This window comes from Podarcis raffonei, chromosome 6 (genome assembly GCF_027172205.1).
Source record: "Podarcis raffonei isolate rPodRaf1 chromosome 6, rPodRaf1.pri, whole genome shotgun sequence".
Classification (NCBI taxonomy): domain Eukaryota; kingdom Metazoa; phylum Chordata; class Lepidosauria; order Squamata; family Lacertidae; genus Podarcis; species Podarcis raffonei.
Genome location: NC_070607.1, coordinates 58,964,357 through 58,991,713, shown reverse-complemented (window position 1 = coordinate 58,991,713; position 27,357 = coordinate 58,964,357). Strand labels below are relative to the sequence as shown.

The window sequence follows — 27,357 nt, the reverse complement described above, 5'->3', positions numbered from 1 at the left end:
GCAGGAGGGGTGGGGCAAAAATGCTATATCAGTTGAATTTAGATCAGTAAATAAATCATGCAGTCATGATTCTAAGGCCACAAAGGACTATTGCAATTGTTTGCTTCTGGTGCACACAAGCATGGGAAAATGTTACCCAGCTGATCTTACACCAGTCAACGTTCGCAAGGACTATTCAATTGATTACATCAAAACACAAGCGTCTGGTGTTTTGTGTGTGTGTGTGTGTGTGTGTGTGTGTGTGTGTGTGTGTAACCCATGAGCATAAATAGGCCAGTAATAAAAACAAAAATCCTAGCTGACTATGTTCTCCTCTTGCTCTGCAAAGCCTGCATGGGAACCCTCATCTAGCCCCATTTATATGTTTTAGAAGCTGAGCACAACAGCATCCTCTTTAGCTCTCCACTGCAAGACTAACCTGCTGCAGCAAGATGCATCTCTTATTCATTACTTGGTGACAGGGGCTGGGTCAGGAATAGTGCAAGGTCAGAACTAAAGAGGAAAGCACAAATCCTGCACCTCAGTTAAACTTTCACTGTGGATTTTGGCCAAAATCTGTTTCATTTTATATTCTGGAACAGTTTTGTGTTTGTTATTGAACTCTCTTTTCCAACTCATACAACATTCATCCTGACATCATTAAATAAATTATCCATGCACATTGCACTAGAAAACCAGCTCCTCCTATAATTGGGAAGGAAGGCAAGTTGATTTTCTGACTCGTGAAAATATACAAAATAATAGATGTATACAAGAAAAGTTGAGAGCCTTCACATCTCCTGGGGTTATTAAAGGCAGATCACAAATGTTACTTACATATGATGGAATTTTGACATCAGAGGCTTCCTTAGCAAAGAGGGGGATACATTCCAGAGGTTATGCCTCAAGCCACCATTCCATTTTAGGTGCCAGGGAGAGTAACATGTAGGCTCTCAAGAGCAAAGATCAGGTGCTTGGGTTGGAAAACCTGTCACCTAGACTATGATTATGGCTTATGGACAGCATCCTCAAACAGAGAAGCAAAAATAAAATAAAAATGTTTAATGTAATAAAGAGCAGATCTGCAGGCAGAACCAGAATAAAGGGAGTAGATAACCACTCTGCCAGGCTATTTTGCATTTAACAGTCATAAGGAGGAACATTTCAGCAGATGAAGCTGTTCTTGTTGTAGTGTCACTGGGGTGGGAGCTGACCTGCCAAAATTCTCTCTTCTTGTCCTGTACTGTAATTGACAGCTCTTGGATCCTAAGATCTTACACCACAGCCATTGGCCATAGATGAAAGCATCATAAAGTGCATATCCTCATGGGTTTGAGCAATATCAGAAGAGATCAGATATTGTATCGTAACAAAACACATTCCTTTTCTCTTTCTACAAAACCGTTTGGCATCCGCCCAAAGTTCTCACCGAAGCAAAACTTGCGCAAGCTTGACCTTAATCACATCTAAGGCTAAATTTACACATGGAACAGAATGAGGTGGTAAAGTCCTGTGAAGTGCAGCAGATTGTATAACTTAGGCTGCAGGTGAATCATGTTTTTGAAAACCCTATGTAAAAATGACTCTTGCAAGCAGAAACCTAGCAAGGCATAGAAGGGAGCCTCTTCTAGACAGCCTTTCTGTCTGCTCTCCTGAGTTTCTGCTTTCAGGAATGTTGTTTTTAACATAAACAAGCAATCAAAAATATAACCCTACACTTAGACACACCACCCATGACACTGAATTGAGAAGAGGCCATTCCACCACCTTAAGACTCTGCCACTTCACTTTGCGACACATATAAATCAAGCTTGAGTTTTGTACTGAAAACCTCAATTCTAGTCCATTGATTACATACTATCTTTACTGCAAGGGGGGGCATCATCTGTGGCACTTTTGAATCCAGCCTACAGCCTCTCCTTCTTTCCCCACCCCCATTATTTTTCAATTAGTCTTAGAATTTTTTTTAAAAAAATTACATCCACATGCAACTGAGACTCCCCCCCCAAAGCCTAATTGCCATGTGGGGGGTATTTGTGGGAGGTGACAACCGGGGAGTGAAGGCTTAAATCCTACTCTCTCTGTCCCCCCCCCCAATAGATTTTTTTTGTGAAAGGAGGACAGGGTGAGAGAGGAGAGAAAAGGGAGCAAGAGAGAATGGAGAGTCTATGTACGTAGGGGGAGTGTGGATGAAAGAGAGGAAGTGTGGGGTAAATGGGGGATTGATAGAGGGTAAGCGGGTGCAAACGTGGGGGGTGACTGCAGGCCTAACTAGAATTTACCTTGGGGAGGGAGAGCGTCTCTACCCATGACTTACAGCTTCCCCTAAATAACCACCTGAATTCAACTTACAATAAGCTTCTCTTTTGCCAGCAACAGCAATTATATTTTTGTGAATATTATATTAATAACTCCTCACCCAGATCATTTCATCTTAAACCTTTTAAAATGTGCTTTAAAACGTGCTATACAGTTTTGCTGTAAAATAAAATGCTCCGGACAATAGCAGGTGTGAATAAATAAGCAGTTGAAATAAACATTGATGAAATATGTCAGGAGCTTAAGAGCAGAAGTTATCAGTTAGTTGCTTTTTCTTCTTTTGTGAGGAAACCTCCACTAAGGGCCTGATACTGCATATGATGGCTGCTTCTTTGTCTGCTTTAAAAGAACTACAATAATGTACTATTAATAGAATCGCTTCAATATGAAGATGGAGGATTGTCTCTTGGAGCAAGTAATGAGCAAAATTTCTACTGGTGAAATTTGATGAAGCATTGCCAAATTCAAATAGAGACTCACAAATTTTGCATGGACTAGTCAACCATTTTAAAACCATGTTCTATTTTCTCTAGGTACACAGGAGATGTGAAGGCAGCTGAATACTCGATTTAGAAAAAGGAACCATCTGTAAATCAATAAATTAACACACACACACGCACGCACACATACACATTTGCAAAGATTGTAAGATTCGCAGGTGCACTGTCAGAATTTCTCATTTACTCCCTGAAGATATCAAACAAAAGCAAAAATAAATAAATAAAACAAAGCCAACCAAAAATGCTGAACTTGCACCAGAGTGGTAGATTCCCCCCCCCCTTTGATCTTGTCTCCACTGGGCAAAACTGAACAGGTGAAACAACCCAGCCAAATCCATAATCACATCAAGTCCATCATAAGAAAGATGCCCAGGTGCACTTCTGGCACATCAGCTGTTCTGCAGGAATGGAAAGTAAAGTAGCCATGTGACTTGGATAAACTGGTGTGATATGTACATCATTCTGCTCCATGAAATCTGTGCATGTTTCTAAGGGGCATCAGTTTTAAGAAAAAGAAAAAAGTTCATCTTCAGTGTTGAACCGTTGTCTTCATATGTAGAAATAAGCCTTTTATCATCCTTCTCAGGCAGAAAACCACCCCGCAAAAAACGCTTTCTGGAGACTGGCGTTCTGCAGCTCTGCGCACAAAGCTTTGCAATCGCGCTCACTTCCTTTGTTTGCTTTGAAAGAAAAGGCTAAGGTGTTGCAGCTAAAGATTCTTCCGGACTTCATTTGCTTTCCCACAACCCCTTGCAAAGGCATCCTGGAAGAGGGACTTATTCAGCCTCTTCTCACAAGCTCAGATGCAGCTACACTCCCTACGGCTGAGAGATGGTGTTGGACGTGAATAAAGTTGGCTGTGCAGGGGAAGAGCGAGTGAGGATTACGTACTCTGTATAGACAAAGGAACGGAGTTGGAAGGTCTCCTCGTTCTCTCTCTCTCTACATGAAACAAAACCCGAAACACCCTGCAGCCCCGACACCTGGCTGCCAGGAGAATCAGCTAGGGAGCAGCACGTGTTCCAGAAGATAAGTGATGGAGTCCCAGTGCTTCCAGAGGAGGAAGAGAAAAACCACCAGCAGGGTGGTGCTCAGGAGACGCATGCGGGTCTTCATCAAGGGCGTGATGAAACTGGCAATGGTGGAGACAAAGACCAGCAGCACAGCCATCAAGGCCAATATGACGTTGATGAATTTGCCTAGCAGGGCCCGGGCATTGGCATTCTCCACCCCTTCCAGCTGCACCACCTGTTGCTGCTGCTGCTGAAGTTCCAGCTTGGTGACACGAGTCAGGCAGGATTCCACAGCCTCCTGCAGGGGAAATAGAAAAAGGACCAGTGTTAGCTTAGCTGAGCGATGAGAGATTGCAGCTGTGTTAGAACATCTGCACTCCATGCTGAGAGTACCAGCTTCAATCCCAGACATGTCCAGGAAAGCTGACGAGGTGAAAGATCCTCTCTTCTGAGATCCTGGAGAAGGGCTATGAGTTGGAGCAAACAATAACTAGCCTAGATGGACCTACAGTGTGACTTATTATATGGCAGATTCCAAGGTTCCTATGAAAGCTGTGGCACATCTACTGAGCTTGAGCCCTTCTATGATCTAGGGACAAGAGGGAACGGATTGCAGACTAGCAATCTAAAGCTAAGATCCATAGACAAATTCTCAGTTCTTCAGATGCAAGTCTCATTCCTCTCCTCCTGCATCTTTTCAGTTCTCTAGTCTTATCAGTGCCAAACATCCATGCTCAGAGAATGATCTGAAGGAATATACCACACTTCTAGTGTTGCAGGTCTGGTCCTGAGCTCTGCCTGTATAGCAGATCACCTAGGATTTGTATTTATATGTAAGCCGTTCTATGTTTTTGGGAGGGAGACTGAATATGTGGAAAGAATTAATACCCAATGGGGAGGGGAAGATGTCAGGCCAGCTGTACAAGCATCCCTATGCCTTCCCATACCTGAATGTCTCTGGCCCTCTCATAGGACTGGTAAGCCACCTTCTCCTCCATGCTGGCCAGCTCCTGTTTGAGATTGGTCATTTCATTCTGGTGGAGCTCCGTCAGGTCATTCAGCTGCTCTTCCAAGCGTTCATATCTGTGTAGTGGGAGAGGGAGAAACACATGCAGTGGGTGAGAATTTGGAGCTGGAGAAGTCAGGGAAGCTCACGGTATTCAGGTGTGGGTATGAGCTTTGGGGGCTCAAAATGCTGGTGTCAAAGAAAATGTGAACTTTTCAAATCCCTTAATTTTTCCTCTGGCTCAGATTTCCTTAATCTCCTACACCAATGCTTCCCAATTCCCAAACTCCCCTCTCCCCTCAAGACTCACCAGCTAGAATTAGCAGAGGCACCCAGGAAGTAGGAACGAGGGATCTCTGTCTATTCCCCTCCTGAGTAGCACTGACAGCAGTGCTACATCTCTAATGGACCATCAAACCTTTCAAGTTCCAGAGAGATAGGCAAGAAGAGACAGAGCTCACTTATCCCATTTTCTTATGTACAGCAGCTACTGGCTGATAAATCCTCAAGGAGAAGAGAAAGGGAAGGATGTTATGAGTTCACTGGCGATGAACTTGCCAGTGCTAATGAAAACACCAGCCCACAAACAACACTCAACTTTAACTTTCCTTGGAGCTGAACAACCGTTTAAGAACACCAACAGTTGACTAAATAATATCCTGCTTTTCAGCCTTGATAGGTTCACAAAGATGATTAGAATGCACTTAGAAATAGCGTACAGTGGTACCTCGGGTTACATACACTTCAGGTTACATACGCTTCAGGTTACAGACTTCGCTAACCTAGAAATAGCGCTTCAGGTTAAGAACTTTGCTTCAGGATGAGAACAGAAATTGTGCTCCGGCGGCACAGCAGCAGCAGCAGGCCCCATTAGCTAAAGTGGTGCTTCAGGTTAAGAACAGTTTCAGGTTAAGAACGGACCTCCGGAACGAATTAAGTACTTAACCCGAGGTACCACTGTATGTATGCCAGAGTCTTTCTGTCCTTAGCAGCTGATGTAACAATCCATGTTCCAGCCTTTTCCCTCTTGAGTAAAAAGCCAGCAGGAGCTATAGATGGTCTCAGGGGATGGCGGAAGGTAATGCCAGGCCACAGAAGCAGCCGCTCCAGGGAGCACTCTACATGATGAAAGCATTTAATGATATATTTTCTCTACTTTCCAAGAGACCGGATTTCCTCTTATATCCCTATGAAACGTCCCTGCCTCGTTCCTTCAGGATGTTGCTATATCCTTGACAGTCAAGCAGAACAGAAAGGGAAGTGTCATTTCACTGTGAACAGTTAAACCACTGTGGAAGCAAACTCACTGCAACTGCAACCCAATTATAGCCCCTTCCCTGGGACTGTCTGAGGTCAGATTTGCACAATGCTGGTTGGCCAACCCTTGTGTTAGATCAGAAAATAGCCTCCACAGAGCAAGGCTGTGTCCCAGGATGACTGGCTGTCATCTGTACAAGCAGGAGCAACTGGCAGGGAAAGTAGGGCAGAGTTCCCCACCCAATGCCACTTACCTCTACCACTTACCCAAGTGGGGGAGGCAGGCAGTGGGCAGCTCAGTGTGGGCACAGAAACAGGTGCATCAGATTGGCTCAGCTGCTGTGCCTGCAATGGGCTCCTCACTGCCTCGTCTTTCCCTCTACTGGGAGCCAATAGTGATACGTGGCACTGGCAATCTTTCTCCTCCTCCTCCACTTAAATTTTAAGTGTAAACCACCACCCAAAAAAAAAAAAAACCCACCGGGGAGGGGGGTCCTTTAGCAAGTAAAAAGGAACCTTCTGGCACTCTATGTGTTATGGCATCAGCCTTTGTAGACTGGAATATATATGTCTACATGGATTCAGAGGAAAGAAAATGTAAACGGTAGCATCAAATGGACAGGAAACATGAAAGTGCACTCTGGACAATTCTATATATAAAGCTTAAATGAATAAGCACAGTGATATCTGGCCACTCAAAATAGGAAGTAACTGAAAATAACAGATAAATGTGTTTGTGGGAGGGGGCATTACTGGTTCATGTTTCTTCTTCTTCTTGGTTTTTGTCATCCCTGACCACTGGTCCCTGTCATCCCTGTTAGCTAGGGATGATGGGAGTTGTAGTCCCAAAACATCTGGAGGGCCGTGTTTGCCTAAGCCTGATGCATTCTATCAGCAGCCAGTCCAGTTGAATTCTGTACATGGAATGTGGGAGTGGAAGATGAAGTCCTGCTCCTCACCTAAAGCAACAAAACAAAGCAACAAAGGCTACCCCTGGAGCACCACGGAAAACTATGCTTCAAAACATGTTCCCATTTCCACCGCTTAACCTTATATAGCATTAAACCAAGCCAGTGGCTTGTCTATTGCACTGAAATAGAAAATAAAAGAAAAACAAACAGCAGAACTCAAAAGCAAATGGCAAGTTAAAAATAGCAAAAAAAAGGAACTGAATAAAATCATTGCATGAGCAGTTCGTCTCTTCGTAATAACTTTTCTTTAGAATACTGAGCAGAACAATGAAATACAAGTAGTCCAAAAACAAATTAGAATAATTGTAGTTGTTCCCCCCAGTCTTCTTCATGGAATTCGCTGCCATGAGAGGTGCTGACTGTCACTGACTTGATGTCTTTAAAAACTGACTAATAGGAACCAGTCTGGTGAACTCCCTGTTCTTCCATCGGAAGCCATCTCTTCCTGCTTTGTCCAGTCCTTCACAACTCCAGGATTGGAAGGGCTTGGGAGAGGCAAAGATCAGGTGGCATGGGATGCTGCTAGCCAGAGGAAATACTGGAATCAATGGACATACAGTCTAACCTAGGGCAAGAAGGTAGCTTCCTACGTTCCTGCAACACAGGAAGATGTTGACAAGGAATTGGATTACTTTTTCTAATTGGCTGTCAGACAGCTGTGAGAAGAACCAATTTGACAGTGGATGCCCCTCTTAAGAGCTATTGTGATGATTAGGTAAAGGTAAAGGGACCCCTGACCGTTAAGTCCAGTCGTGGACGACCCTGGGGTTGCGGCGCTCATCTTGCTTTACTGGCTGAGGGAGCTGGCATACAGCTTCCAGGTCATGTGGCCAGCATGACTAAGCCGCTTCTGGTGAACCAAAGCAGCGCACGGAAACGCCATTTACCTTCCCGCTGGAAGTACCTATTTATCTACTTGCACGTTGACGTGCTTTCGAACTGCTAGGTTGGCAGGAGCAGGGACCGAGCAACGGGAGCTCACCCCGTCGCGGGGATTCGAACCGCCAACCTTCTGATCGACAAGTCCTAGGCTCTGTGGTTTAACCCACAGTGCCACCCATGTCCCCTATTGTGATGATTACCTCTGCGTAAACCTGCCAAAGGGCTACATGTCCTGAATGTTACATTGATACTCACAGAACCATATCCCATCACCTCATTTTATTGAACAGGCCATCAAAGAAGGCATCAGATTGCATTGAACATTTTGTTAGGCTTATTGTCCTAAGTACAACTAAATGATTACTTGCAATGCTTTGTTTCTTAACATCTCGTTCCTGTGCTACATGCAGTATGCTTTAAGGCAGCCTTCCCCATTCAGGGGCCCTCAAAATATTTTGGACTACAACTCCTGTCATCCCCACTTGGTGGTGGCCAAATTTCTATCGGTGGTTCTATCATTTGAGAGCAGAGGGTATCAATCCTGCACATGGTGTTTGTCACAAACAGCAACCTGCAGCTCCCCTGCTGAAGATGAGACCCTTTGTAAAGGGCTTTCAGGCAGCCCCCTCCTCTCTTCTTTGAGCTGCTGAAAATCAGAGGCTCAAACCAGATTGCTGGACTGCTTAAAACTGTGCAGGATTTAACCCCGATCATCAGCTGATGAGTGGGGATTAAATCTTGCTGCTTTGGCTGCAGGAGCCTGTTCTGTCCTGGGAACAGGTGTGTGCAGTCAGAATGAGATTTAACCCTGCCTTCTCAACCATCAGTTGACGCCACCAGTGATATCAGCTGATGGGTAGATGGACATGGTTTAACTACCTGAAGCAACGAGGACTGTTTCTAGGGCACTGCCTAAGGTTATGTGCTCTTTTATATATACATGAGTTGTCTTCAGCACAATCCAATGCATCTGGAGGGCACCAGGTTGGTGCAGGCTGCTCTAAGCTGCAATCGTGTGCTGCTGGTAGAGTTTTGGTTTCCACTAAGTTTCATATAGATCAGCGGTCAGCAAGGTTTATCTTGCCTGGGCCGGATCGGTCCCGAAGATCTCTCCGTGGGCCAGATCACGTATGTGTGTGAGCGCGCATGCCCACAATTTTCAGCGTGTGCGCTGATGCAATTTTCAGCGCCACGGAAGCAAGTCCCCATGCTGCACCGGTTTAGTGCAGCGCACAAGCGGGCAGCTTGGTTTGGGGGCGGCTCGTGGGCCAGTCAAACGACCTCCACAGGCTGCTTCCAGTCCATGGGCCTTAGGTTGCTGACCCCTGATATAGATGGTTTTAATGTTGCTTTTTAGAACTGTTATTTTGTATTTAAGGTTTCAGAGTTTTTATTATTATTCTGTACATCACCCAACTCCATTAGTTATTGAGGAACTAGTAAGGATTTTACTGGCCTTATTATGCCTGTGTTACCCACATTTTATTGTGTTATTTTCTTTTGGTAAACAAAGCAAGAAATATGTTTGAAGCATTGTATATAAAAAACCTTATAACTGATAGATAGGTAGGTAGGTAGGTAGGTAGATGATAGATAGATGATAGATAGATAGATAGATAGATGATAGATAGATAGATAGATAGATAGATAGATGATAGATAGATAGATAGATAGATAGATGATAGATAGATAGATAGATAGATAGATAGATAGATAGATGATAGATAGATGATAGATAGATAGATAGATAGATAGATAGATAGATAGATAGATGATAGATAGATGATAGATAGATAGATAGATAGATGATAGATAGATAGATAGATAGATGATAGATAGATAGATAGATAGATGATAGATAGATGATAGATAGATGATAGATAGATAGATAGATAGATAGAGATAGATAGATAGATAGATAGATAGATAGATAGATGATAGATAGATAGATGATAGATAGATAGATAGATGATAGATAGATAGATAGATAGATAGATAGAGATAGATAGATAGATAGATGATAGGTAGATAGATAGATATAGATAGATAGATAGATGATAGATAGATAGATAGATAGATAGATGATAGATAGATAGATAGATAGATGATAGATAGATAGATAGATAGATAGATAGATAGATAGAGAGAGAGAGATAGATAGATAGATAGATAGATAGATAGATAGATGATAGATAGATGATAGATAGATAGATGATAGATAGATAGATAGATGATAGATAAAGAAATAAGTCCCAATGGATTTAATGGAGCTGATTTCCTAATAAATGTCATTCAACTTTGGGGGTGAGGAGGAGATGAGGAAGAAAGTCATGGGGCTTAAAGAGAAAAATATTTCAGGTCTAACATATTTCATAATAATTCTTTCCCTGGAAGGCATGTTTTGAACAGCAATTTCTATCAAGTGGATAACCTATTCTATAAGAGTTACTGTAGTGTAGGTGTGAGGAACCTTTGGCCCTCCAGATGTTGCCGAACTACAGCTTCCATCAAAGCCAGCAAGCAGTACCAATAGGCAGGGGTGGTAGTTGTACGTCAGCAACATCTGGAGGCCAAAGGTTCCTCACACCTGCATTAGTGGTTTATGCATTCGGTGGAAGCTGCTATTAAAAATGTGGCTTGGACAAAGGATTATTTCAGAACTTGTCAGGCCTGAAATAAATATCTTTCTCTCTGGAGCACCTGCAGTTCCTTCCTCTTTTCTCCCCACCTCTTTCCTGGTTTGGTGGTCATTATTCAATTGCAATCTAAAGGTTTTTCTCAGCCCTTCAAATGGGATACATGTGGGTGAGTGGAAAACAAATGAGAAGGGGGGTGTCTCTTCTGAAAAAAGCCTGCCTTTGGGAACAATGAGTTTTGTTTCCATCCCTGCTGTCACTGATAATTGCCTTCCAGGATATTTTGAGATATTTTCCAGCTTCTGGAAAAAACTCCCAAACAGCAGGGGATGGGGAGCATCAAACACCAGGGTAGGACAAAATGGACATCCAAAATAAATGAGGACACAGATAAGCACTTCAAACAATCAAACAGGCATCTAGTGAATGCATGTGGGGAGAAGAGGGCTCGTGGTGATGAGCCCCTCCCTGACCTACATATGCTCACTAGACTAGTGTTCTTCAGCTTTTGGTCCTCAGATGTTGGGCTACAGCTCTCAGCATCCTCAGCTAACTTAGCTAACTTAGCCAATAGTCAGGGGTGATGGGAGATGTAGTCTAATAAATATAAGGAACCTGAGGTTGAGGAACACTGCACTAGACTGTCTGTACAATCTCTGTGCATATACAAAGGGAAGACAAGTGTAGTAAGGGGCCCTGCACAGCCCCAACTGCAGGCAGGAAAACTGTAAGCATACACTTTGTATGCACATGAAGATTGTAAGGTCCAGCGAACTGAGGTAGGATTTGCCACTGCAACCTTGCTTTCTCTGGGCACGTTCACTGTATGTACAGTTGGTTGCATGAAAAGCACTGTATTCACACTGAAGGCTTATCCACACTTACCTTTCCTCCACTCTTTCCAGGAATAGTCCGCAATCGAAAGCTTTGCGTCTGAGCACCTTTTTTCTTTTTGTTCTTTTTTTTTTTTTTTTTTTTTTTTGCTGCAGAGCTTTCTGTGTGAAAGCTTGCTCTTTAAAGCTCAGTTGGAGCAAACATCAACCTGTGGAAAACCCAAATTGCTGTTTGCTCCAATTTGGCTTTAAAGAGCAGGTTTTCACAGGAAAAGCTCAGGGCAAAAAAAAAATATTCATCAGACATGTAGTGTTAAAGTGTGGATTTGTTATGGCCATCTGGGATAAGTGCATGCAGCCTTGGCTGATCCTATTAGATCCTGTGAGACACTTCTCAGAAAACTGGGAGATGCTTCACTGAGAAAACACTCACAGAGACTGTGTGCTATTTATTCTATGGTGATTGGACTATGTGGGAAGATGCCTTATACAAAGTCTGGCTATATGTCCATTTACTCCAGAATTGTCTACTCTGGCTGGCAGCGGCTAACCAAGGACTCAAGGTCTTTCCCAGCTCTGCTACTTAGTAGAGATACCAGGGATTCAGCCTGGGACCTTCTGCCTGCAAGGCAAGTGCTCATTCACTGACCTACATCATCTCCCCAAAATTCCAACCAGCCTCCTTCTCCTCTCCATGCCCCCAGCACAATTGTCTGGGCTTTGAACCAGAGACCTCTGACACTGAGGAAGAGCCATACCCCTAGACCAGGGATGCAGAATGAGTGGTTCCATAGATGTTGCTTGAGTACCTTTCTCATCATCCCTGGCCATTGGCTAAGGTGGCTAGAACTAATGGGAGCTGGAGTCCAGCAACATCTGGGAGGACCACGATTTCTCCACCACTGCCCTAACCAGCCCTAGACATGAGAGCTGGTTGGGACCATAAGCCTGCAAGAGACTTCTGCTCCCCACATCTGTGAGAACCTAAACATAGCAACTGCACGCAAGTGTCATCCCAGGACTGAGCCTATGACCCTTCTCTCACAAAAAAATGGAAACATAATTCTTTCCTCACTGCCTACAATTTTAATGAAGCCCACAGGCAAAAGAGTTCTTGGTCCTTATTTTTCCACCGGTGGAGAGAAGCAAGAAGCTGGCACTGAGCATTCAGCCAGGAATGCATTTCCTCTTGTGTCTTATAAATAGAAGCAGTTAATAGTGCAGTGTCTTTCTTCTTGAGGAGAACTTACAGTACAGGAAATTCCAGCAGACATCTTCAAAGCTGGTGACAGCTAGGCAGGATTTAAATCATGATTTAAATCACCAGGAAGGAGGACTTATTTGAATCACTTATTTAAAATTCAACTCCCCCCCCCCATTTGAAATTCAGACATTTCCTGAACAAGCATGCATACTCATGGTTGCTATAGCAATTAAGGCATATTGGTTTGTGACTAAATGGGAGCCTAAATTCAACTAAAGAACATAAATCCAAAAGCTTTGGCCTTCCACCGCAAAATTATTATAGGCTTAGAAAAAAGGAGACAAATTTCTGTTTGGCTCTCTCTCTACATAAACATGCAAGGATAACAAGCAAAATTACTTTCTTGAAGGATAACAAGTGTTATCATATGCATATAATTGTGTTAGGTGTTATCTATTGTTGTTTCTATACGGTTTCTGGTGCTAGGTTGTTGTTTGGTTTGTGTTATCCTGTAAGTTGCCACTTTGGATTTATAAAGAAAAGTGGATAGCTATTTTTAAAAATAAAGAAATACGTACTGTTCTCAGTGGAGCTTACTTCCAGGTAATTGTGCACAGGACTGTGGCCAAAGCAAAGAGAACTTTGCAGGAGAAAGGAATAGAAGTGACTGGGGGAAATTAGGAAATGGAAAGCAAGTGTCCATGATGCATGCCTGGTTCTGATATCCCAGAATCCTTTGTGGCTGCTAAATAACTGACTGGATTGAGGTCAAAGGCTGAATTCCTCCCTCATTGCCATATGCTTTATAGCATCTCATCTCCCCTTCTCTGCCACAGCCTCTTCTAAGGGGAAATTCACTGACAATTTGTTTCTTTGCATAGGAACATAAAGCCTAATTACATTATTTGCCAGCATCTTCATCTACTGTACCCCACAGCATGACCCTTCAAGAGCCACCACATAAAGACTGGCCAGCATGCCCAGTTCCACAAGTCAACAACAATTAAATATGGTAGTTAAGTGTGAAAGTTTCCCACACCCAACAAGTCTTACCTATAACGCTCTTCCTGTAAGCACTGAGTCATATACGTATAGTCTCGCTGCAGCTGGGCCTTGAGGTCTTCCATGGAGTCCTCAAGGTGGGACTGAATGTCCTTAATCTCCCTCAGTTCTTCTATGATGGTCTCAAAATTATAGTGGTGACTGTCCAAGGTGTTAGACTTGGGGCTGCCCAAGCCACCAGCACCCGCCCCCGAGTTGCTCCCTGCTGCAGAGCCAGAAGTGGCACTGGAGCACTCATCGTCACTGCCGTATTTGGGACTAGAAACCAGAGTGGCGCTGCCACTCAGAGTCCGTGAGGCCTCCTCAGGGTGCCCATCTTCCAGCGTGTCCTTCAAGTGGGCAATGTTATCCGCGCTGCCAAATTTGTTACGGATCAAGCTTGCAAACTCTCGGGGTTTGGAGACCACAGCTGTGTGGGTGGCTTGAGAAAGGCCTGAGAGTCCACCTTTGACACCCTCCACCACTCCGCCTCCAAAGCCACTGATGCTGGAGCGGACATTAGCCCCTACATCCTTGAGGCCCTGGTGCATGTCCCGGAAGACGTCTTTGGGCTGTCGAGAGGGCCCATTTTGTTCAATCTCCTTTAGCTTTTTGTGATAATGTTCAAGCTTCTTGTGCAACTGCGCGATGGTCTGGGCTGACTTCTGGTTCTTCTTCTCAAAGACCTGTTTGATACGAGAGGCCTGCTGCTTGTCCGCGTTGTTAGCTAGCTTCAGGTACTCAGCCACATTGTCATCTCGGGCCTCTTGCTCAACCCTGATCTGCTCGGTGATCTTGAGGATCTTCTGGTGCAGGTGGTCAATGGCAGCCTTTGTCCTCTGCGGGTCTGGGTTGCCGTCTGGAACGTCAAGGCAGAAGTTGCCATCAGCATCACCGTGGCTTGTATTAGAAGGCAGGCTGATTTGGCTCACATCCCCTTTATCCAACTGTGGGAGAGGAGAAAGAGCACAGAAAGAGACTTGAGTTAAAAGGCTCTGTTAAATAATGTCATTCCCCAAGACAACACATGATGGCATGAGAGAGAGAAATGGTGATGAACTACCAAAAACTGCTAGAAGAAAAAGATATGAGAACTCAGGTGACGGTCACCGTATCACAGAGTTTTAACTGATCATCCGGCTTTCAATTACCAATTCATTGGTAAAATGGATTTAAATATGCCTGCTACCAAACTCTCAATACAGATGCCATTTTGAAGTTATCTGATGGAAGGGCATATCCTGAATTCTATCATATTTCCCTTTTTCATGCATTTGGAAATACAGTGGTACCTTGGGTTAAGTACTTAATTCGTTCCAGAGGTCCGTTCTTAACCTGAAACTGTTCTTAACCTGAAGCACCACTTTAGCTAATGGGGCCTCCTGATGCCACCGCGCCGCCACAGCACGATTTCTGTTCTCATCCTGAAGCAAAGTTCTTAACCTGAAGCACTATTTCTGGGTTAGCGGAGTCTGTAACCTGAAGCGTATATAACCTGAAGCGTATGTAACCCGAGGTACCACTGTATGGAATATAGAATATTTTTGTATTACAGCAAGACAACAGAGCCATATGGCTTTTTAAAAAAGAGTAAAACTAGTTCAAATCCCATCAGAATTATTGAAGATTCAGGTAAAAACAACAACCCATTTTTTTCAGTTTGAGACTTCCATCCTCAGTTGTCTGTGGTTCCTATTGATGGAAGGAATGGAACAGTGGTCTTACAGTGGAATGTCTGTTATCTTTGTACACGAAATCTGGAAGCCTGAATGGGAAGCAGGGAACATTCTTTCAGTCTGTAGTCTCATTCCCTTGGGAGTAATCTGTCAGGAGACGCATGCTGGTGGTGGGCAGGGCCTGAGCAAAATCTGAGCATGGCACCCCCCTTTCTTCCTCTCCTCCTGCCACCCCATTTCCCTCATTTCCCCAGCATGAACCTTCTGCATACAGGTTGTCCACCCTGCCTTAAGGACTTTCATAGTACATTTCCACTGATGTTGTGTTGATAAATTTGTGAATTGTGCCCTTGGCTTATTTTTCCTCCTCAGGGCATTGGAACAAAACAGAACTCAGGAATCTTGACTCATGGCCCTTTGAGAATCAGCCTATCATACCACTTGAGTAAGGGAAATGAGAAAGCAAAGGCAAGAGCCAAACTTTGTACCGTGTCATAAGTAGAGGTGAAAGGACCAGAGAGCACCTCAGGATATTCTTCAGGGTTTGGTTAATAATGCTCCCCGGTCTCCTGATTTTGCTCAGCAGAAAAGTAACTCTGCAGGCCATCCCCTGAGACTAGAATGACAGAAAGCTGATAATTACATACGGGCTGTAGTTAATGGGTTTTGTAAAGCCTGCTTAACATTGGCCTGATGTTCTTAGGAAGCTGCTTCAGAATCCAGGAACTCTGCCCAATTGCCAGCCAGAATAAAGCCCCTAAAGCATATTTGTCTCCCATTTGTAACAAAGGACACTACCAAATACTTGCCACTCACTGAGTTTTCTATGCAAAATATTATGCAGATTGAAGTGATGCATCAGAGGCATGGGACTTGCAGTTTGGAGATGGCAAAAGTTAAATGTATTCTGTAGACTCTGTGTAAGTAATTTTCATACTGCTTTCATGGAAGAGCCTCTGGTGCCATGAACCATTGTTACTAGACTACAGTGACAGAAAGGCTTTCAACGTAGAAGAAGTGGAGACTTAACTCATAAATGTTTTGTCCACAACAGCAGTCCCAGCCATCCCAGATTTGTTCCTACAGACAAATGCAACATCTGGTTTGCCTGATCAGAGATATATACAGTCCAGTATACCTGAAGGAACATCTCCACCCCTATCACTCAGCCCAGACACTGAGGTCCTCCTCCAAGGGTCTTCTGCTAGTTCCCTCACTGCAAGAAGGGACGTTACAGAGAACCAGGTAGAGGGCCTTCTTGGTAGTGGCACCCGCATTGTGGAACACCCTCCCTTCAGATGTCAAGGAGTTAAAGAACTATACAACTTTTAGAAGACACCTGAAGGCAGCCCTGTATCGGGAGGTTTTTAATGCTTGATGTTTTATTTTATATATATATATATATATATATATATATATATATATATATATATATATTCTGTAGAAGACGCCGGTGGCGCTGTGGGTTAAACCACAGAGCCTAGGGCTTGACGGTCAGAAGGTTAGCGGTTTGAATCCCCATGACGGGGTGAGCTCCCGTTGCTCGGTCCCTGCTGCTGCCAACCTAGCAGTTCGAAAGCACGCAGTGCAAATAGACAAATAGGTACTGCTCCGGCGGGAAGGTAAAAGGCATTTCCGTGTGCTGTTCTGGTTCACCAGAAGCGGCTTAGTCATGCTGGCCACATGATCTGGAAGCTATACGCTGGCTCCCTCGGTCAGTAAAGCGAGATGAGTGCCACAACCCCCGAGTCATCCGCAACTAGACCTAACGGCCAGGGGTCCCGTTACCTTTATATATTCTGTAAGCCGCCCAGAGTGGCTGGGGAAACCCAGCCAGGTGGGTGGGGTATAAATAATAAATTACTATTATTATTATTATAGCCATCATCTGTTCCCATTATCATGGTGTCATGGTTGCAGCAAACACAACAGATGTGTCTCATGACACCTTAAAGACCAACAAAGTTATTAGAGCATAAGGTTTCATGAACTAGAGTCTACTTCATCATGTAAGTTTTGTTTAGGCGCTCAAAATGAATGGTTGGACAGGAGATCGAGATCACACCAGATGTTTTGGACTACAACTCCCATCAAACAAAGAGCAAAGGCTTCTCTAGTTTTTCTCCTTACAAAGTTTTCTACCCAGCTTGAGGACCAGCACAGCTGAACCCCAGGAGCTGGTATTTCATTCAGACATGTGATGACTGCAGTTTAATGGCAGATATTATACCTGCCTGTAAAAATCTTCCTGAGTTGTAAACTGAAGTAGTACAATTCAGTGCCTTTTCAATTCTCATAATTTTTCAGCATAGTAACAAAAGGACTTCATCCATTTTGCCTTCAAGAGATATGGCAACTGAAATTCATATCCAAATCAAAACAAGTCTTGACAGGCATGGGGCTGAATGGAGATTACTGATGTTTGCCATGAAGGAGTTTGACTCTGTTTTCCTTAAATAAATGAGATTATATTATACATACATATTTGCTTTTCTTAAATAAATTATATATATATATGCATACACACAGAGGATTAAACAACAACTTTGAATGGATAGGCACTGCCTAATATACTTCTACAGACTACAACGTCTCCCTTTCCAAATGATATAATACTGTGCAGGAGTAGCTTAAAAAATGAGGCAATGTTAGGAGTCGTATTACAGAAGGTACTAGACATAACAGAATAGAACAAAGTTCTACTCCCCTTGCTTCCAGTCAAAATATTCTTCGAAAGAAACGTGTAATTTCACCAGAACTAAAAGTGAAAGTTGATAGTAACACCCACAATAACCATTTTCAGACAAGTTGCTTTAAGTGGGAAAACAGAACCCCAATTTTTAGCATCCCTATATTAGAATGATGTTGCAGCTGTGGTATGTTAGTTTTCCATAAAATGGGAGGCACTATCTTAGAATACCTGTCCAAGGTCACAGTATCTGGACCACTGCAGATCCCCACTCCCCTACTGGTGCTGGGAAAGCAAGGAGGTGGTTAATTAAGGACTGTGCCAGGTCTTGGCTTCAGCTTAAGGGGCCCATTTATCATCCATGCACCTGGGCGGCTGCCCAATTTTGCTTGGTACTGGCACTAGCCACAACCCTGTTTCCTTACTTCTAAACCAGTGACTTAGTATACATTATACACTGATTCCATTGTGTATTCATCACGAGGTTAGCCTTCCTATCTCACTGTATTACTCCCACCTTCATGCAGGAGTGAAATAGCTCTTAAGCTATCTCTTCAAGTGTTGAAGTTCCAGCTCAAAACTTATGAAAGCTAAAAATCCTGTTGATTCTACAGAGGTATCTCATACAGCTGTGCCCCAAGAAAGGCCAGTTTGCACCAATCATTGTACCATACCTTCCAGTGTTCATCTGGTTCCAGCACTCTCTTCTTTCTCATAGTAGTCTAAGCTTCACTGCTGAGCAAAGGAAGATCCTTGGAAAAGGAAAAACCATGAGGGAAGCACCGACAAAGCTATCCAAAGGCTGCCGGAGTCCTGCCCAGGCTACTGTTATCTTTCTGCTTCAGACATCCTACTGATCTGTTTTGCTGGGTGACAAAGGCAAGCAGGCGGGGAAAACACAACCCACACACAACATCATTCAGAGCAGCCACAAACTTGCCTCAACCTTATAAGATCAGCACTTTTTTTGGAAAAAAACAACAAGGAACTGCAGACTTTACAAACACTGACCGATGGCCTATTCTTAGCTCCTGAGCTGCTCTGGGGGCTTTCCAGGACCCAGAACACAGTGAGGAGTTTCTCCTTCTCTCTTATCGACTCACAGGAATTGAACTGAAACCTTCAAGATATAGATTCTTTTTTTTTTTAAAGAACTATTTTGTGTACGGTCAAGATAAAAGCAAGCCTGGTGAAGCTGAAAGAGGAAACCAAGTCAATTTATTAGAGAAGTTGCTCAACTTCTATTTCCATGAAGTGTGCAATTATTGCAAAGACTACGTCACTCAGTTCCCCTTTTTTTTAAGTAAGGCAGGACATAACCCATGTGGAGATGGAGAAACCGCTACTAGGAAACAACAGAGGAGGAACAAACCCAACGCACCACTTTTGGATGTATTCTAGAAAATAGTTCTTAGACATGGTAGTAAATATGTCTGTAGAAAATTTACCAACAGGGGCTTTCTTTAGGGTTAACTGTCAGAAGCTGAATGGTCAGCCACTGATATAAAGTAGGGAACCTGCAACCCTTTAGATCAGTGGTTCTCAACCTGTGGGTCCCCAGATAGCCACTTGTGTTTCTTTGGTGGTGAGAGAGGTTGGGGTTGTTCTAGGGTGTGGTTGTTTGTTTGTGATTGGCTGTGGTGATCTTTGTTTTCATGTGTGAGTGGGGTGGGTGGGTGTTTTGGATCAGGTTAGCCATATCTCCTGGTATGCCCCACGGAGGACCTTAAGGTCCATAAATAGCAACACCCTAGAGGTCCCGGGCCCCGAGGAAGTTAGATTAGCCTCAACCAGAGCCAGGGCTTTTTCAACACTGGCTCCAGCCTGGTGGAACGCTCTGTCTCATGAGACCAGGGCCCTGCAGGATCTGATTTCTTTCCGCAGTGCCTGTAAGACAGAGTTGTTCCACCTGGCCTTTGGCTTGGAGCCAATTTGATCCCCCCCTCTTTCTTTTTTCCTTTCTCCTCCTGTGATGAGGCTGCATTTTAATGTTTCAATGTTTTAATGTTGTATTTTAATCTTGTTTTTAAGTTGTATTCATTCAATTTGTTTTTATTATTGCTTGTTAGCTGCCCTGAGCCCGGCCTTGGCTGGGTAGGGCGGGGTATAAATAAATTTTTATTATTATTATTATTATTATTATTATTATATTCTGTGGGTCCCCAGATGTTGTTGGACTACAACTCCCATCATGCCTGAGCTCTGGCCTTGCTAGCTAGGGGTGATGGGAGTTGTAGCTCAACAACATCTGGGGACCCACAGGTCGATAAAGGCTGCTTTAGATGCTGCTGGACTCTAACTCCTGTCTTCACTGAATGTTGGCCACGCTGACTGAGCCTGATGGGCATTGGAAGTCCAACAGTGTATGAAATATCACAGGCTCCCCACCCATTGTAAACTTATCCAGCCTCACCCCAAAATTAAGACTGAGTACAACTTCCATTCAACTCAATTAGACATGTATAGGTAAAACTATTTATCTATCATCAGCTAAGGTAGGGACATGAAAACAGGAGATTGGATATCCCGACATTTGTGGAGATGGGTCTTGGATTGTGAGATTATCAGTACTGTGGGAAAGGCTCTTTTAACTCTTTCCCAATGTGTCATTTCCCCTATTTAAATGTTCCTCCCCATCCTCAAAGCTGGTATTAGCACTACAGTGGGAAGAAAGAGAGACATGATGTAGGTACCTTCCTCTTTTCCATTTTAGAACTACTAGCAGCTTCATGAGTGGTTATTTTTGATGGGGGGGAAGGGTAGATGGAAAACAGTTAATCATCTCCTACCTACCCTAATGTTGCTGTTCCAATCAGAATTTGCAGCATCTTTTAAAATGGGGAGCAAAAGAGATCTAATCATGGCTCTCCTGCAACATGTCTGTTTTGGCCTTCAAAAGTCACAGCAACGCTGGCAGGCTGTCTTGTGAATCAGACTTGCACAAGAGGTAATTTCAAGTTCCAAAGCCAAGATAGGTTTTTTGTTTTTGTTTTAAGGAACCTGTGTTGGCAGCCTCTTCCTGATTTTATGCTAAACTCCTTTATAGAAGAAGCTGAAAATAGGACATAGGTAAGTATGATTCAAGGAGATAGAGGTAGGGGAAAGCACGGCTGTCCCCAGAGCTCTACTCGATAAATTATATCAGATTCCCAAATAGCCAACACCAACTGTGCAGATACAATAGAAGGAAGTGTGGCAATGTGACAATCAAAACTCCTGATTATCAAAAATGAACCTGTCCCTCTGCGGCACAACTGCTTGCATAACTTTCTGGAACACAAGAAACATGTTCCTAATCCCAGGCCTGTGCCAAGGTCAGGTTCAGAATTATTGGTGAAACTAGGCTTTAGGAATTAGAAATGCAGGCAACCCCCAGTTTCCGTGGGGTTTGCATTCAGGATGTGTGTGATGGTGGAGCGTGTTCTACCACACCCCATTCCACCCTCAATCCAACCTATTTCCTTGCCTCTTCTGGGTTCACGGTGATGTGTGCGTGTGCACTATCACGCGAGCTTTTAACACGTGCAAAATGGTTATTGCCTGTACTGTACACCTCCTCTTCCCTCGTCCTCTCCAACTGACTTTAACCCAGTTGTAGCATGCATGACAGTGACTAGTCTGGGTCAAAACAAAACCAGGTGCACTCTTTTGAACAGTTATCCATGCACTGATAACATCTCATTCAGGCTATTGCAACTCACTGTACCTGCAGCAGCACAATTGTTCACTGGGGTGAGTCATACAAAGCATCTAAACATTAGTTCTGGCACAACTACATTGGTTACTAGGTCATTTCTGAGCAAAATGTTAAGTGCTAATTTTAACCTACAAACCCCTGAATGTCTTAGGACCAGGGTACCAAAAGGACTGTTTCTCTACCTTAAATCTGCCAAGTCATTAAGACCAACCTCAGAGACCCTGCTCCACATCCCCATGCCATATAAAGTAAGGCAGGTGGTAACCAGAGACAGAGTCTTCCAGTTGCTGTGCCTCATTAAAGGAACTCCCTTCTTAGAGAGACTCACCTTGCACTCTCTCTATTTTCTTTATGGCACTAGGGGAAACCTGCCTTTTTTGTCCTGTTTTATGCTGAATTTTTAATTGACCAACTAGCTGCTATCTCTCATATATATATATGGGTTATATTCAACCAAATCCTACTCAGGGTAGACCAATTAAAATTAATAAAGCTATATTAGTCATGGCCATTAACTTCGGTGGGTCTACTCTGAGTAGGACCAGCACTGAATATCACCATGTGTGTGGTGGAATTCAGCACTATGCTATTAAAACATTCTGTCTGTGCAAGCATAACAGCTTATCAGATGGATCAATTCCCTGTTCCCCTCGTGCATTGCTCTGGAGTTCTCTTGATGCCCCCTCAAGGCCAATTTTGGGGGCATGCAGGGGGAGCAGGAGGGAGACCCTGTTGTGGAAGTACAAATCCTTGCATAGGGCTTCTGTTGATGGGGTTCAGTGTGGGATAGTGGTCAAAATGACAGACTGGGATTGGGAGGCCAGGGTTCAAATCTGGGTGACCTTGAGTCAGACACTGCCTCTCAGCCTAACCTGGAAGCTACAAAGTCTGGAAGCTACAAGCATGCAGAGCTGTTTCATAAAATAGCAAGCCTTCAACACTGGCAGGGATCTAATGCCCCAACTGCACACCTATTCTCCCCTTGCATGAAGCACCAAAGAAGGTGAGTGGCAGAACAGGAGGTTTATCATATGCCACCTTGTCCAAGGGCACACCCAGGCCATACATTTAAAGCACTCTTATAGCACTTTAACAAAATCCTGGAAACTGTAGCTAGTTGAGGGTGGTGCGAATTATAACTCTGTGTGGGGTCTCCTAATAACTTTCAGCACCTTCAACAAGCTATGGACTCTTTGCGGGAAGCCACAATTGTTGAAAGAGGTTTCTTGAAAGAGGTTTCTTCTTATTTGCCTAAGGGTGTCAAAACACAAGATACAAAATGGAGGTTCCCCATCAAGCATCAAATTTTCCCTGCAGAATATGTGAAACTCCCCAATAACATCAATGTAGGGTGGAACTACATGTTACACTTTTGTTTTACAAAATGCAAGCAATGAATCCTTTCCCATTGAGGCTATTTTCCTGCCCCAAATCCCCATTCCCCACTGCTTTTACTCCAACTGTGCAAAAGATAGGAAATTATCTTCTTTCATAACAGGGATAAAAGCAGCTAGGGACCGGGGAAGATCTTTGATGGGGGAATTACCTGACAGAAAAGAGTTAAGAAACTGCTAGCCTTTTGTGATGGTCTTCTATTTCTTTTTTTTTAACCCAGTCCCCAAAATGACTCACAGAACTGTATGTCATAGTGACCACAGCATACCTATTAAGAGAGGACCAAATTCTGGGTTAGCATAGCAACCAGCACAGTGTGCTTTTTATATTGTGTTACGGAGTATAAAAGCTACCTCAAAAGAAAAAGAATACTATCAACATAGGAAAGAGGGAGAAAGTAATTGTTTGAAGGAAGGAAGAGCATGGCTGACCAAGTGCTTTGAATATCAATACACAAATTAGTGACAAGACCTTGGAAACAGCCAAAAATACATTTCCCTTGCCTACTATGTAGACAAAAGTCCCACAGGGAGGTTATATGCTTCCTCAATTAATGCACACAAAAGAAGCAATTTCCTCAGCCTGACTGGATAATGATATTGAAGGGGCACAGAATGTCTGAAATCTCAGCAGGAGCCTTGTGTGATCCTGGAGCAAGCCATCTCTGAGAGAAGGGTTGCACTCAAAAGGCAGGCAGCGTGACAAGAGGAGGCAAGCAATCTTGCTGACAGTAGCAGTGAGGTCATAGTGCCTGAGGAAAACCAAGCCAACTTGAGTGATTGACTGAAACAGAGGCAATTTTCAGAGGGGCAGCCATGTCAGTCTGCTGCAGAAAAAACCAAGGGTTGCACCCAACATTGATTCTACTCAAAGAAGATGCACTGAACCAAATGAACACAACCAACTTAGGTTGGTTAATTTCAGTGGATATACTCTAAGTAGCACTAGCATTGGACACAACCCAGGGTGTCTCATGGCATCTTATGAATCAACAAATTTTCATTATGTAATATGCTTTCATGCACTAGGGCAGTATTTCCCAAAACTTCTCCCACCCCAAACCATTTGAAAAGTTGCTGCAGGTCTTGGCAGACTGCTGAATGATTTTTCTGCCCCTTGTTGAAACTGTAACGCTCCGTTAGACGTGACATGATTTTTAATTGTATTTTTTAGTACTTCCTTTATTTCTTATATATTGCATTTGATTGTATTACAGCTGAATTCCACAGAATTTAGTCTGTAATACAAATACCAACATATGAGAGATGAAAGCAATAAAATACAATTAAAAATCAATATAAAAATTTAATACGGTGGATGTGCCTTCTCCCATCTTCAACTATAAATCCACGGACACTTCACAGACCACTTGAATCAAGCTTGTAAACCATGGGTGGGGACTGAGCATAGATGAAACAATTGGGGTTTAAGAGGGGAAAGGTGGAGCAGAGGCTGCAAAAAACAAACAGAGCGAGAAATGGGATGAAGCACGGAATAAGAGAGAAATGGGGTTTGGAAGGAGATAGTTCAGAGGGGGAAAGAAGTGGAAAGGAAGAAAAACAAAGAAGCAATATGAAATCCTAAGGTGAAAAGAGTGACATGAGATTGTGCATATAAGGGGAGCATGTATATGGTACATATAGATGTTTGGGAGAAGGGTTGGTGGGTTGCCCATAACTTTTCTGTGTGGTGGTGGGGACTGGCTGCCATTGCCATTAAACACCACAAGATGGAAAGCTGCAGAGCACTTTACTTTGGAGGAGGAGGAGAGCTTCAGCCAGCCTTCAGCGCAGAGGTTACAGGAGCGCTGAGGCAGCTTTTTCAACTGCCTTGATCCTACAAGGTGCTAAGCGCCTTTAGCTCCCCGTTAACGTCAGGAGGAGGTTAGGGCACTCTCAGCACTCTAGGCTGCCTGTGTAAACGCCTTTGGGCAAAGTCAATCTGTACAGTCCAAGAGAACCTTTTCTTTCCCACTTAGGCAGCAGAGTTCAGGAACCCAGCTGGCTTGAGTGAGCCAGGCTCTCTTGACTCTGATGGGGGCCCTGCAGCCTGATTTTCCAGAGGAGGAAGCATGTGTGGGTGTGTAGCGGGTGTCTCACGCCTTATAAAGCTATAGGAACTTCCTCTCCCAGGCTCTTTGGACAAAATTAAAAACCCAGGAAAGCCTTGGCTGCCTAAAGGTGATGAATACTGGGTTCATTTTGAACACAGGAATGCACATTGGATGTGGAAATGGAAACATTAGTTACGTAATCAGACTAAAGGGAATAGTACTAAAACCACAGCAGGGTAATGGGATTTTCAGGATAAAGCTCTTTTAAACTTTCAGGGATCAGCCACAAACTGGGTAGTGCTACAGATTTTCTATTTTCAGACAATAACAAATGTTTTTGTACTAGAGTATGCTGCTACTACTTGCACAGCTCACCAACCTCACAGATTACCCCTGTCCAGGGGAAATCTGACGTTAAGGAAGACCCTATTTGGATGCACCCATGCTCAGAGTAGCATTACAACAGCAAGCAAATTATCCCAGTTTGAATGGTCAATGCGGCAAACTTGTCCAACAGCAAACATATTAGCAGATTCAGACAATATACAGGCAACTCCCCATTTGCGGGAGTTCAAGGCAAATGCGACTGTGACTACACGCATTCCCACAAATCCGGAAGTGGCACAAATAGGGGCAAAAATGGTCCTAAAAGAGCGTGGAAATGGCAAAATGGCCCAAAAACAGCATCTAGCAAGGCTTTGCAATCCCAGGAGACCTAGCACAAAGTTTGAGCAAGGAGGCTTGAAGGGAGCAACTGTGGTGTTTGCAGGCTTTTTCAATGGTCTTCCCAATATACACGATTTCACTTCGATGCATCGTGCCTCGGAATGTAACCCCCATGTAAATGGGGAGTTGCCTGCATCGGATTAAAAAGGTAAAGGTAAAGGGACCCCTGATCATTAGGTCCAGTCCTGGCCGACCCTTTACACACTACCATCAACACTAGTTTCCAACAGGATGGAACCTCATCATTTCCTGCATCTGGACCATATCATAACCCTTCAATCTTTATGTCCTAAACCTACCGGAGTGGAATACTTCATTTGCAAATGCAAAGTCATGTCAAACCTCCTACAGCAAATCAATCTGTTTTATTGTTTTCAGCAACAAAAGGATAATTGGGATGCCAGAAACGCTTAAGGGCAAAGTGTTTAATAAACCCCAGCAAACCTGAAATGTCTGTGCAATAGATTTGACATAAGGATTAGCCAAATAAAATGAACTAAAATCCCTGTACGGAGGGAAAGCTTTGCAGTTGTTCAATCATAATTAAAGTTCTCTTCCACAGAAAGCCAGTGGGCTCCTTTGGATATGTAGGAGGAAAAGCAGGATTTAAAGCTGGTGTGGTGGAAATAGGGTGGCCACTTACACATCAGGAATAATAAAAAAGAGGACAAAAGAGGGCACAGTTCTGCATAAAATTTCTGTGTACTAATTTATATGTCTAGATATGAATTTAGAAATAAGTACTATAATTTTAAAAGAAACCGGGTACATCTCAGCATAGTCAGGCCTACATTCTGTCTTTTCATGGTTTGCTGCTGCCTGTAACTCAGCACATCAAAACATAGAACATCAAAACTCCCCCAATTCCTGGGGGCTGCATAAATACTGCAGCATGAGCAGGGGCGTAGCTAGGTGCTCCAGCACCTGGAGTGGCGGGGGTGGGGTGATCTTCCCACAGGGGGTGGATGGGGTGCTGCAGCAATCTGCACATGAGGGCACCACGGCGATCTGCGCAGCAGTGGAGAAAGCTGCTTGGGTGCCTCAGGCGCACCGCCCATAGCAGTGGGGCGCACCACAGGGCCTCCGGAGTCTGCCTGCCTCCTCCCACTCAGCCTCCATACAGCTGGGGGGAGTGACAAAATGCCGGGCGGCACTCACTGCAGAGCCTGCGCGTGCCCAAGCCACTGAGTCTCTCCCAGGATTGTGAAAGACGTGTGGCTCGGGTGCACACAAGTGAGTGCCGCCCGGCATTTTGTCACCCCCCTGGGCGGGCCACACCTACCGCACCCCCCCTTCCTCCGCCACTGAGCATGAGCTAGAGTGGTGCTGTCTCATACTTGGATTAGACTTATGGAACACTTGCCCAAAAGGTTGGCCACGACCCTGCATTAGTCCATGGCGTTCTGATATATTTTCTTTTCTACCTAAAAGATGCAATAGCCCAGTACTCTGGAATTGGCCCTTTTTGCACTCAAGGAGA

The 27,357-nt window shown here is 43.9% G+C and overlaps 1 protein-coding gene across 6 annotated transcripts in view; it reads right to left on the bottom strand.

The window, feature by feature from the left end:
* Positions 1-3,072: 3,072 nt before the first annotated feature.
* TMCC2 (transmembrane and coiled-coil domain family 2) overlaps positions 3,073-27,357 on the bottom strand; it is an 87,062-nt gene continuing 62,777 nt past the window's right edge. For 5 of the 6 annotated variants that reach the window (XM_053393297.1, XM_053393300.1, XM_053393303.1 and 2 more), the window contains 3 exons: positions 13,654-14,588; positions 4,759-4,894; positions 3,073-4,109 (listed from right to left, as the gene is read on the bottom strand). In XM_053393297.1, coding sequence (XP_053249272.1) covers positions 3,798-4,109; positions 4,759-4,894; positions 13,654-14,588 — 1,383 coding nt within the window. In that variant the 3' untranslated portion in view covers positions 3,073-3,797. Of the gene's footprint in view, positions 4,110-4,758; positions 4,895-13,653; positions 14,589-18,680; positions 19,010-27,357 lie in introns of those variants that run through there. The other variant, XM_053393302.1, reaches the window with a different exon arrangement.